Source organism: Pteropus vampyrus, unplaced genomic scaffold, assembly GCF_000151845.1.
Source record: "Pteropus vampyrus isolate Shadow unplaced genomic scaffold, Pvam_2.0 Scaffold328, whole genome shotgun sequence".
In the NCBI taxonomy this organism is placed as follows: Eukaryota; Metazoa; Chordata; class Mammalia; order Chiroptera; family Pteropodidae; genus Pteropus; species Pteropus vampyrus.
The window spans coordinates 361,438-373,944 of NW_011889109.1; the positions used below are offsets into that span (position 1 = coordinate 361,438).

Here is a 12,507-nt window from a genome sequence, read left to right on the forward strand (position 1 = left end):
ACCTTTTGTGAAGAGAGATTTGAAGCCAAAGAGAAACTTCCGCTTGTCTTGAAGAAACAAACTGCCATGTTGTGGGGAGGGCCATGTGACAGGAAACACTGGGTGGCAGCAGGACTAAGGATACTATAACTACAGAGAACTAAATTCTGTCAATGAACAGTTAGATTGGAAAAAGACCTTGATCCACAGATGTGATCACAGCCCTGGTCAACATTTTCATTGCAGTTTTATGGGATCTTGGGCATAAAACACAGCTTGCCATGCACAGACATCAGACCTATAGGCACTGTGAGGTAGTAAATGATGGTTGTTTCAAGTAAATAATACATTAGACCAGAAGGATTTCACTGATATTCTTAGAACATTTCACCTCAAAGCAGTAGAATGTACATTCTTTTCAAGCACACACAAAATATTTCCCAAGATAAACCAGAATACAGAAGTGCAACAGCTGTGTTCTAGCAACTGCCACTGCCAGGTAGAAAACAAAGTCACTAAGCCTGGCGACCTACTCCCACCCTCACAGAGCTACCAGTAGGCCCCAGAAGAAGCAAGCAGTGAGTGTGGCAGCAGAGTATCGACAGCCCCAAGAACTGAAAGATAACACCTGAGAAGGAGACGTACACTGCAGCTAATCGCAGTGACAGGTGGAGATACAGAGGCAAGGGAGCTGAAGTCTGGCAGGTGCCATTACTGGGAGGAGAACAAAGCCACAAACACACCAGTGACCTCTCCTAACCTGCCTAACCCACCTTGCCCCCACCTACTGAGGCGGATCCTAGAAGGGGCACCTTGGACACTTCAGGCAGTGCAACATTGCATTAGACTGCTGGGTCAGCATAGGGACTTCAGGAAGCTTGGAACAAATTTGCCCACCATTCTTCTATGTGGGTGGAGCCATGAGATTGAGGTGACATGGTCACAGAAGAATGAATATCCACACACACAAAAAAATAAAGGGCTTTTTTGCCCAGCAGAGATCCTGGAGGCCTGGGTAGTACAGGAGGCTTGTGATCCCTTTAAGCACCACTTACTGAAAACAAAATAAACCCTTCTCTTATCAACCTGCTAAAGAGGCACTACACTTAATAATAATTTCTTTAAAAAAAAAAAAAAAGCAGAGTTCATTCCTATAAATGCCTAGGCAGAGAAATAATCTATCAAACACCATGAAAACCCAAGGTGACATGGCAGTTCAGAAAGAAAATTTAAAATTTCCAGAAAATAAACTTAAAGATATAGAAATATGCAATTCAAATGACAGAGAATTTAAGATTACACTTCTGAAAAACCTCAACGAGATGAAAGAAAGTTCTGATCAACAGTTCAGTGAACTCAAAAACAAAATCAATGAACAACAGGAATACTTTACCAAAAGATTGAAACTTTCAAAAAGAACCAAATATAAATTCTGGAGCTGAAGAACTCAATAAAATAGATGAGGAATGAAAAAGCAAGTTTAGGAAATAGAGTTGCCCAGATAGAGGAAAGAATTAGTGATATCCAAGACAGAAATCTGGAAATGACACAAGTGGAAGAAGAGAAAGACATGAGAGTGAAAAAAAAAGTACTCTAAAAGAACTACCTGACACCATCAGAAAAAGCAATATGAAAATAATGAGTATATCAGGAGAAGAGAGGGAACAGGGAGCAGAGAGTCTATTCAAACAAATAATTGATGAGAACTTTCTAAACCTATGAAAAGAACTGGATCCTTGAATCCAAGAAGCAAACTGAACACCTAATTATCTCAATTCCAAAAGGCCTCACCAAGGCACATTATATGAAAACCATCAATAATTAATGCAAAGGAAGAATTCTCAAGGCAGCCAGGAAAAAGAAGAAGGTAATCTATAAAGGAAAAGCCATTAGATTATTATTGGATTTTTTAGCAGAAACTCTACAAGCTAGAAGAGAGTGAAATCAAATATTCAAACTATTGAAAGAGGGAAATTACCAGCTAAAAATAATGCATCCAGCAAAGTTTTCTTTTAGATATGAATAAGAAATAAAGACCTCAGACATACAGAAGCTGAGGAAATTTTCCATTACAAGGCCTGCAGTACAGGAAATACTAACAGGGGTTATTTTACCTGAAACAAAAAGACAAAAAGATACAAGACTCTGAGTAAGATGACTAACAGACAGACAGAAACAGGAAATTGCAACCCTTATTCAGAATAGTATATTATAAACTTAAATATTACATAATGGTTAAATGAGGTTAAAAAAAAAACATTTTAAAAAGAAATGAAAACAATAGCTGCTGCCACTTAGAAATGAACTCACAGCATAAATAGGAATAATTCGAGACAACAAAAACAGAAAAAGGGAGCGAGTAAAGGTTTGAATTTGCAAAGAGGAATGGATATAAGAATCACACAGAAGAAAAAGGACTATTGTGTGTACAAAACTTTCTTTTACATAAACATAGTGGTAACCACACACAAAAAAATCCAGAACTGAGGCACACAACATTAAAAAAAAAAGTGGGGAATAGGAAGAAAAATTGTAAAATACCACCAAACTAAAATAACAACAAGGGCAAGGAAACAATGGAGACACTGAGCTTCCAGAAAACAAAAAATGAAATGACTATAGGAAAACCTCATATATCAATAATCACCTTAAATGTAAATGGAGTGAACTCACCAATAAAAAGCCACAGAGCAGAAGATTGGTTCAAACAACAAGACTCAACTACATGCTGCCTTCAGACACACATCTCAGCTGCAAGGACAAATATAGACTCGAAGTGAAAGAGTGGAAAGTGGATTTAGCCATATCTATATCTGGTGAAAGAGACTTCAAGATAAAAAAGGTAATGAGAGACAAACAAAGACACTTCATACTGATAAGAAAGAAGACACAACACTTATCAATATACATGCTCCCAATCAGGGAGCACCAAAATATATAAAGCAACTACTGACAAAACTGAAAGGAGAAACTGATGAGAAAACAATTATAATAGGGGACCTAAAAACCCCATTGACAACTACAGATAGGTCACCCAAACAGAAAACCAACAATGAAATATTAGTCTTAAATAACACATTAGACCAATTGCACATAATCATATCAATCTTAAATAACACATTAGACCAATTGCACATGTAGAGAGTCTTCCATCCCAAAACACCAGATTAAGATTGAAATCATACCAAGCATATTCTCTAACCATAATGCTTTGAAACTGGAGATGAATTGTAAAAAGCGGGAAGAACTACAAATACATGGAGATTAAACAATATGCTACTAAAGAATGACTGGGTCACAAGGATGGACTAGAGGTTATTATGCTGAGTGAAATAAGTCAGACAGAGAAAGAGAAATACCATATGATTTCACTTGTATGCAGAATCTGAGGAACAAAAAGAACAAACTAATCAACAGACTCACAAGTATAGAGGACAATTTGGTGACTGACAGAAGGGAGGGGATTTGGGGGACTGGGAGAATGGGGTGAAGGGTTAAAGAAGTACAAGTTAGTAGTTGATAGATGGTCATGGAGGTGGGGAGCATGATATAGGGAATGCAGTTAACATTAATATATTGGCTAGATGGAAAACCAGAGGAGAGAAGGAGCAATTATAGGGATCATTTTATAAATTATATAAATGTCTAACCAATGTACTGTATACTTGATAGTAATTAAAATAAATAAATAAATTTTAAAAACCAGAAGGGAACAAAAAAGAATGACTGGGTCAAAGAAGAACTAAATGGAGAGATCAAGAAATACATAGAAACAGAAAACGATTGTGTCAGGGCTACAGTGGGAGGAGAAGCACAGGGCCCTGAGGCAGCGCAGCCTGGGCCTATGTGACTGGACAGGGCCCACGCAGCCTCCATCTGGAGAGGATTCAAGATGACCAATGAGGAACCTCTTGCCAAAAAGTTTCAACTGAGCAACACAGACTTCAAAGTTATGGCACAAGATGAGTTAATTCTACGATGCAAACAATATGAAGCATATATGCAAGCTTTGGAGGGCAAGTATACAGATGTCAACTATAGTAATGTAACTGGCTTAAGAGAGTCAGAGGAAAATTAAAGCAATAACAGCAAGAGTCTGTACGGAGAGGAAACATTTTTGTAATGCAACTAGCAACCAAGGAGCAAGAGATGCAAAAGTGTACTACTCAAATCCAGTACCTCAAGCAAGTCCAGCAACCTAGTGTTGCCCAATTGAGATCAACAATGGTAGACCCAGCAATCAATTTGTTTTTCCTAAAAATGAAAGGTGAACTGGAACACACTATAGATGAACTGGAACAAGCCCAAAGTGAACTGAGTGCCTGGAAGTTTACACCTGATAGGCAAACAAATCATATTCCCCAGTCAAGAATTCCCTGAGAGTCCCACTGCAAGAGAGCTGTGGTGGGACCCCCAAATACTTGTTTCCACATCAAGACTCAGACTTTTTGAGCCAAAAAAGCCACATTCTTATACTATCCAGCTTGTAATGGTTAATGTAAAACTTACCAGATGAACCTTATGGTTCAGTTTATTTCTCTTCTCCCTCCCCTTGCTTCAGAGGCATGATGGCATTGGACTATTCTGAAGAAGTGGCCACCTCTAAAAAATTCCCCTTCTAGAACATGTAGACACTTGAGAAATGTTTCTGTTTGAAGAAAATGGAGAGAGAAAACAGAAGTCTTAAGTCTGTGGCACACTGTGTCTTCAGACAGTTTGGAGGAATGAAAACTTAGAGATTTAAAATCATGAATTGAACATGTAAATTCCAGTAAAATGTAAAAAAGAAATATACATTGCTCTTAATCTTGAACATAGTGACTTAAAGACACTGTATATCAATTTTGCCAATAAGAATGTGGATTTTGTGATTGTTGTTGAACTTTTGGGTCAAAACTAAAATAAGGTGAATTTTGCCTTTTTAAAAGATTTATTTGCTAAGAAACAACTTAATAGTTATGAGAGAATCAACTAATAGATGTCAGTACAAGTAGTTCATATATTTTACCATTGAGGACTGTATAAACATGAAAGTGTGGTATTGAACTTCAGATTTAAACTGTTTGAAGCATCGTAAACATTCATTTCACAGTTAGATTGTATAAGGATATTGGCTGTGATGAGACTCAATAAGTTAATTTTTTTAGTAGTGAAATTCATTAAATCCGTATTCCATTCAACAGTCACATGTTGAAAGAGCATTGTCATTGGTGTTAATGGGGGAATGTGTTCCTTCATTGTATTTGGGCCTTTTGTATCACACTCTTGATGTTAAATTAAATGTGCCTTGCTTTTTTTAAAAGAAGAAATACATAGAAACAAATGAGAATGAAAATACAACATATCAAACCTTTTGGGATACAGCTAAAACAGTAATAAGAAGAAAGTTCATATCATTACTGGAAAGATCCCAAATAAATAACATAACGTCACATCTTAAAGAACTAGAAAAAGAAGGACAAATGAAGCCCAAAGTCAGCAGAAAGAGGAAATAATAAAAATTAGAGCATTAAATGAAATTGAGAACAAAAAGACAATAGAAAAAATTAATGCAACTAGCAGTGAAGAGCTAGTTCTTTGAAACAATCAACAAAATTGACAATCCCCTGGCTTGACTCACTGAGGGAAAAAAAGACAGAAATAAACAAATCAGAAATGAAATAGGAAGAAGTTATGACAGGTACCAGAAAAATACAAAAATCATACAAAAATACTATGAAAGATTATATGCCACCAAATTTAATAACCTAGAAGAAATAGACAAGTTCATAGAAGTATATAACCTTCCTAGAATGAATCATGAAGTAATGGAACATCTAAACTGACTGATCAACAAAAAGGAAATTGAAACAATTATCAAAAACCTTCCAATAAGAAAAAGACTAGGACCAGATGACTTCACTAGTGAATTCTACCAAACATTCAAAGATGATTTAATACCTGTTCTTCTCAAACTCTTCCAAAAAATTGAAGAAGCAATACTTCCTAACTTACTTTATGAGTCCAACATTACCCTGATACCAAAACTTTGTAAGGATAACATACAAAAAGAAAACTATAGACCAATATCTCTGAAGCAAGAATCCTAAACAAAATACTAGCAAATTGACTACAACAATACATTAAAGTGATTAGACATCATGATCAAGTGGGGTTCATGCGAGGGGCATAGAGATTGTTCAACATATGCAAATTGATCAATGTGATACACCACATGAACAAAATAAAGGATAAAAATTATATGATCATATCAATAGAAATAGAAAAACATTTGACAAGATACAGAATCCATTTATGATTAGAACACTTTATTAAGTGTTCTAATGAGTAAGGAAGGAAAGTATCTTAACATAATAAGGGCCATATACAACAAACACTCCGCTAATATACTTAAAAACTAAAAGCCTTCCTTCTAAGATCAGGAACAAGACAAGGTTGTCTGCTCTCAACACTCTTATTCAATACAGTGTTGGAAATCCTAACTAGAGCAATCAGGCAAGAGAAAGAAATATAAGGCATCCATTGGGAATGAAGAAGTCAAATTGCTACTTCTTGCAGATGGTATGATTCTCTATATAGAAAACTATAAAGACTCCACCGAAAAATTGTTAGAAACAATAAACAAATGCAGTAAAGTTGCAGGACACTAAGTCAGTGTACAAAAACCTATTGCATTCCTATATACTAACAATGAAATTCCAGAAAAAGAACTGAAAAAATTTCTTTTGCAATTGCAACAAAAATAAAATACATAGTAATAACCTTATTAAGGCATGTGAAAGACATATACACTGAAAACTATAAGACGTTATTAAAAGAAATTGAAAAAGACACAAAGAAATGGAAAGATATTCCATGTTCATAGATTGGAAGAATCAACATAGTTAAAATCTCCAAAGCATTCAAAGCAATATACAGATTTAATGCTATCTTCAACAAAATCCCAATGGCATTTTTTTTTTTTTAAAGAAACAGAACCAAAAAGATCATCAGATTTGCTTGGAATCACAAAAGGCCCTAAATAGCCAAAGCAATTCTGAGAAAAAAGAACATGGCCAGAGGTATCAAACTGACTTCAAATTATACTACAAAGTGACAATAATCAAAACAGGAGGTTATTGGCAGAAAAAGAGATACACAGAACAATGGAATAGAACTGAGATCCCAATATAAACTCATATATATATATATATATATATGTATATATATATACATATATATATATGAAAATAATTTTTGACAAAAAAGCCAAAAATATACAATAGAGAAATGAAAGCATCTTCGATAAATGGTGCTGGGAAAATTGGAAAACCACCTGCAAAAGAATGAAACCAGCCTGCTATCAATCGCCATATACTAAAATTAATTCAAAATGGGCCAATGACCTAAATATAAGATATGAAACAATAAATTGCATAGAAGAAAACATAGGTACTGAACTCATAGACCTTGGATTTAGAGAAGATTTTATGATTTTGACCTTAAAAGCAAGGAAAGTAAAAGCAAAAATAAATGACTGGGACTATATCAAACTAAAAAGCTTCTGCACAGCAATAGAAACCATCAATGAAAACCAAGAAGTAACCAACTGAATGGGAGAAGTTATTTATAAACAATGCCCCCAATAAGGGACTAATATCCAAAATATATAAAGAACTCATATAACTCAACAACAACAAAAAATAAACAGTTCAATTAAAAAATGGCCAGAGGACCTAAGCAGACACTTTTCCCAAGAAGACATATAAATGGACAACAAACATGAAAAGATTCAAAACTTTACTCGCTATTAGGGAAATACAAGTCAAAACCACAATGGGATACCATCTCACACCTGTTAGAATGGCTATCATCAACAGGACAAGTAGTAACAAGTGTTGGAGAGGTTGTGGAGAAAAAAGACTCCTTATATCCTGTTGTTGGGAATGTAAACTGGTATGGAGGTTCCTCAAAAAATTAAGAATAGAATTACCATATGACCCAACAATCCCTCTTCTGGGTATCTACCCCCCAAAATTTAAAACAATTATCTTTAAAGATATATGCACCCCAATGTTTGTAACAGCATTATTCACAGAGGCCGAGACATGGAAGCAAACGAAGTGTCCTTCTATAGATGATTAGAAAAAGATGATCTGGTACATATATATAATGGAATGTTACTTAGCAGTTAAGAAAAGAAATATTGCCATTTGGGACAACACGGATGGATCTTGAGAATATCATGTTAAGTGAAATGTCAGACAAAAGGGATTGAGAACTATATGATTTCACTCATACATGGGATATAAAACTGAAAGCAACAAACAAGACAGGCAAACAAAAACTCATAGACACAGACAATGGTTTAGTGGTTACCAGAGAGAAAAAGGGGAGGAGGTAGGTAGGTGAATAAGGGTAAAAGAGGTCAAATACATGGTGATGGAAGGACCTTTGATTTTGGATGGTGAATATAAAATGCAATATACAGATGATGTACCATACACTTGAATCATACACTTGAAACCTATGTATTTTTATTAACTAATGTCACCACAATAAATTTAATAAAAGTAAATAAATAAGAATTTTTTAAAAAATTTTGGATATACAGACTCTAGATACCGTAGATATATCATTAATTAGAAGTAGATTAGGTCTTAGACAATCTGGATAGATTATCTTATTTGGTGGTAATATGCTAATACAGTGGTAGGTTTGATTTTTTAATTCCTATTTAGGATTCGTACATCTGTATAAGTAACCATGAATCCTTTGTATTGGTCTTCAATGTTAATTTATGTACTCTGTATTAGTTTGCTAAGGTTGCTATAACAAAATATCACAGACTGGTTGTTTTAAACAACAGAAATTAATTTCTTCATAGTTCTGCAGGCCAAAAGTCAAAGATCGAGGTGCCAGCAGGGTTTGTTTTCTTTTGAGGCCTCTCTCCTTGGCTTACAGACAGTTGCCTTCACTCTATGTCTTCACATGATTTTTCTCTGGTGCATGTGTATCCCAGATGTCTCTTTGCATGTCCAAATTTCTTTTTCTTATAAGGACTCCAGTCAGATTGATTAGGAGCCACCCTAATGGACTCATTTTAATTTAATCATCAGTTTAATACAGCCCTATCTCCAAAAAGTTATATTCTGAGATATCGGGGGTCAGGGTTTCAACATATGAATTAGGGGGTGGGATACACAATTCAGACATAACATACACTTTATCCCATTTAAATATCATGGTTTTGTTGACCTGTTATATAAGTTGGTAAGCTTCTTATTTTGCTTCCAGGCCCTGGAAGAATTTATATAACATATAAATCACCTATTAATTGAAAAATTGGCATAATGTATTCCTTTTTTAAATTAAATTTATTGGGGTGACATTGATTAATACAATTATATAGGTTTCAAGTGTATAATCCAATAATACATCATCTGTATATTGCATTGTGCATTCACCACACAAAATCAAATAAATACCTTTCCATCACCATATATTTGACCCTTTTTCCCTCTGGTTAACTACTAGACTGTTGTCTGTGTCTATGAGTTTTTGTTTGCCTGTCTTGTTTGCTTTCAGTTTGACATCCCACATATGAGTGAAATCATATGGTTCTCAAATTTTTCTGCCTGACTTAGTTCACTAAGCATAAGTATCTCAGGCATATTGTGCTCTTAATAACACCTGGTCTTTGGGGAATTTTGAAGAGGGTAGATCTTCGAATACTTAAAAAATTTTTTTGTGGTTATATTTTATTCCAGATTTTTAATGTGTAAAATATGTTTTACATAGAGCACGAATCATTTATTCAAGGCCAAAAAAGGTAATAAAGGTAATATTCAGAACTGGGATTCGAATTTTAGGGCCATCATAATGTGAAGAATACACTTTTCCTAAAAAGCCATTTTATTTCACATTTTACTCTCTTCCCCACAGGTCTTTTCTTCCTTCATCTCTGTAATAGTTGCATGGACAGTTGTGCTAAAGAATTTTCGTGCAAAGGCTGCTCTATCAAGTCCTATATACTTATTGTATTTACTTCTTCCATTCTCTTCTATTCATGCCAGGCTTACCCAATACTTTTGTGAGGGGTTTTTTGTTTGTTTTGTTTTCAGCCATTTTTATACTTTAATGGTTGTCTGTTTGATCTATTAGCATAAACCAGCCTATCCTTTATATTACTGCCCCTGGGTCTCGTCATTCTAGTTCACATCCTTATTTTAAGATGACCTTAAATTATACCAATGCCTGAATTGCAACTGAATTGTGAACAACAATCTTGTTTTCACTCTTTCTCATCCTTTCGTTTCACTGATTTCTGGTGTTAAATATTATTGATTAGAAACAACTTGTCCAAGTTTCTTTCCTTTAAGCAATTTGAGATTTTCTCTGGATGCTCAAGAGTCTTCTTTTATTTTACAGACCAATAAATTTGGTCAAAACTGAGACATATTTTAGTTTTCCAGATCAATTTTCCCTTAAATATGACTGTCCTGATCTCAGCTCATGGTTTTACCTTATATCACCCTGCTTGACCTCTACTTTCTTCATGGCAGTTTCCTCTTTAAAGTTTATTCTTCAAGATAAGCTCCTAGTCTTTCTGAAATTAATATAGGAAAGAGGCATGAGAACCATACAAATATTAAAACCAAGTTCTATTCGGAGCCTGGTACTTGCATCTAGACACGAGATCAACATAATCAGACCACAGGGAACCTACAGGAAGATTCCTGCTGAGATTACTAACAACTATTTCCCCATGCTTTTAATGCTGCATATCCATACCCTGAAAGGAAAACAGGTATACACCCAATTCCCCAAACATTCAGGGTCTCATTCTCTGACTTTGAGAGGAGACCACATTTCTTTCTGTGGAGTGGTATGACTTCTCTAATAAAGTTTCCTTTGATCTCTAACTCTGGTTCACGCTTAAATTTTTTCCTGCGCAGAGTCAAGAATCCTCTCTTGACTCTGGGTGTAGGGCTTGAGTACCCACTTGGGGGTCTTTGGCTGTCCTGCAGAATGATCTTTTTCCTATTTGTAGAGTCTTCTCTAATAGGCTTCACCAGCTCCTAAGCACTCCTTTTTACCTCTGCTAAGCAGGCCTAATCCTCTGACCTGCTTCTATCTAACCTCAGCTCTAATAGGAAGCACTCTTGTTTTTTGGAGTTCATGGAGTTTTCTTTTCTTTCATTTCATTGAAACTGGAGTCTGCTGTTTTGATCCCCATTTGTGATTTAGAATTGTTTCCAAGAGGAGAGATAAGATTTATATCTAAGCTGTCGTACAGGTCATACTAATAATTTTTTTTTTTTCCCTCATTTGGGGGAAAAAAAACATGGAAGACTGGAGAGGAATAAAGTATAACTAAATGCTGGAGAGGGAGAGTGCGATTGTATGAAAACAGGATCCCTAAGGCATCGGAGAGTGTGGAGTCCATAGCCATATGCATGGAACAGAGGCACGATTTTATATAAAAAAAAAGTTTGAAACTTATGTGTCAGACAATTGGTTTGCTTTCTGCTTCTCCAACCAATGAAATTGCTGGTACAAGAACATGTGCCCCTAGTATCACCGTTTTAACATAGAAAGGAGGCAAGAGAATTAAAAATGTTAATCAAGCCACAATCAGAGGCTGCAGTGTGCTGATCAGCAGCCAGGCCAGAAGACACCTTCAGAACAAAGGAAGATTTCTGCTAGGTTACTAACACACATTCCTCACACCTGTGAAGGAGAAACAAGAGCCAAGAGTCATTCCCTATGGCTAAAATCATGGAGAATCTATTAATTAAAGGCTAGGAACTGCCAGCAGGCCTTTCGCTCTACATATTCTTACCTTCTCATGCTACATACACTTCCTCTTCCTCATTGTTTGTCCATATCAAAGAAAATGGGTTGACAAAGTCTTTTAAACAATAACTCACAGGAACGAAAGAATGATCCATAAACTGAATTTCCTGAACACTCAGCCCCATAGTCATTGCTTTCCAAATCTCTCTTGGTCCCTCTCACTCTCTGAGAGGAGATCGCATTCTGTGGAGTGTTACCCCCTTTCTAATAAACTTTCCTTCTGACTCTAATTTTGGGGTGTGTGTGTGTGTGTGTGTGTGTGTGTGTGTGTGTTGAATTCTCTCTGTGCAGGGCTTCGCTGCCCCCTCCCCCTCCCCCTCCCAACTCCCTCAACCCGCCCCCACCAGCTCCATTCTGGGCTTTGGGACGACTCTCCTTCAGTTTCCCTGGTGCAGTTGTGCCCTGAGACTCCCAGGTTTTCACTTCTTGAGCAGTGCTGATCCCCCGCCAACACTCAACCGCTGACGAAAGCCAAAATGGCGAGTTAATCCGAAGTATTAGCAGAGTGGGCTATAATTCCTAGAAGAGTCTCAGGCACAGATCCCCTCATCCCTGTGGGAAAGCGCAATGTCGAAGTCAGCTAAACCAATCTTCCACTTGGGCTGGCGCCTCACCCTTTCCGGCTCTTGACTACATTTCCCAGAAGTTCTTGCGGCTCTAATCAACTTCCCAGGCGACTCTGGCTATCTT

The 12,507-nt window shown here is 36.2% G+C and overlaps 1 protein-coding gene across 1 annotated transcript; it reads left to right on the forward strand.

Moving 5' to 3' along the window:
- Nucleotides 1-3,810: 3,810 nt before the first annotated feature.
- LOC105304085 (pre-mRNA-splicing regulator WTAP-like) lies at nucleotides 3,811-4,601 on the forward strand. The gene is given in 3 exon segments (XM_011378013.1): nucleotides 3,811-4,046; nucleotides 4,049-4,322; nucleotides 4,541-4,601. Coding segments are annotated over 3 exon segments (510 nt in total). The 5' UTR covers nucleotides 3,811-3,871.
- Nucleotides 4,602-12,507: the final 7,906 nt, after the last annotated feature.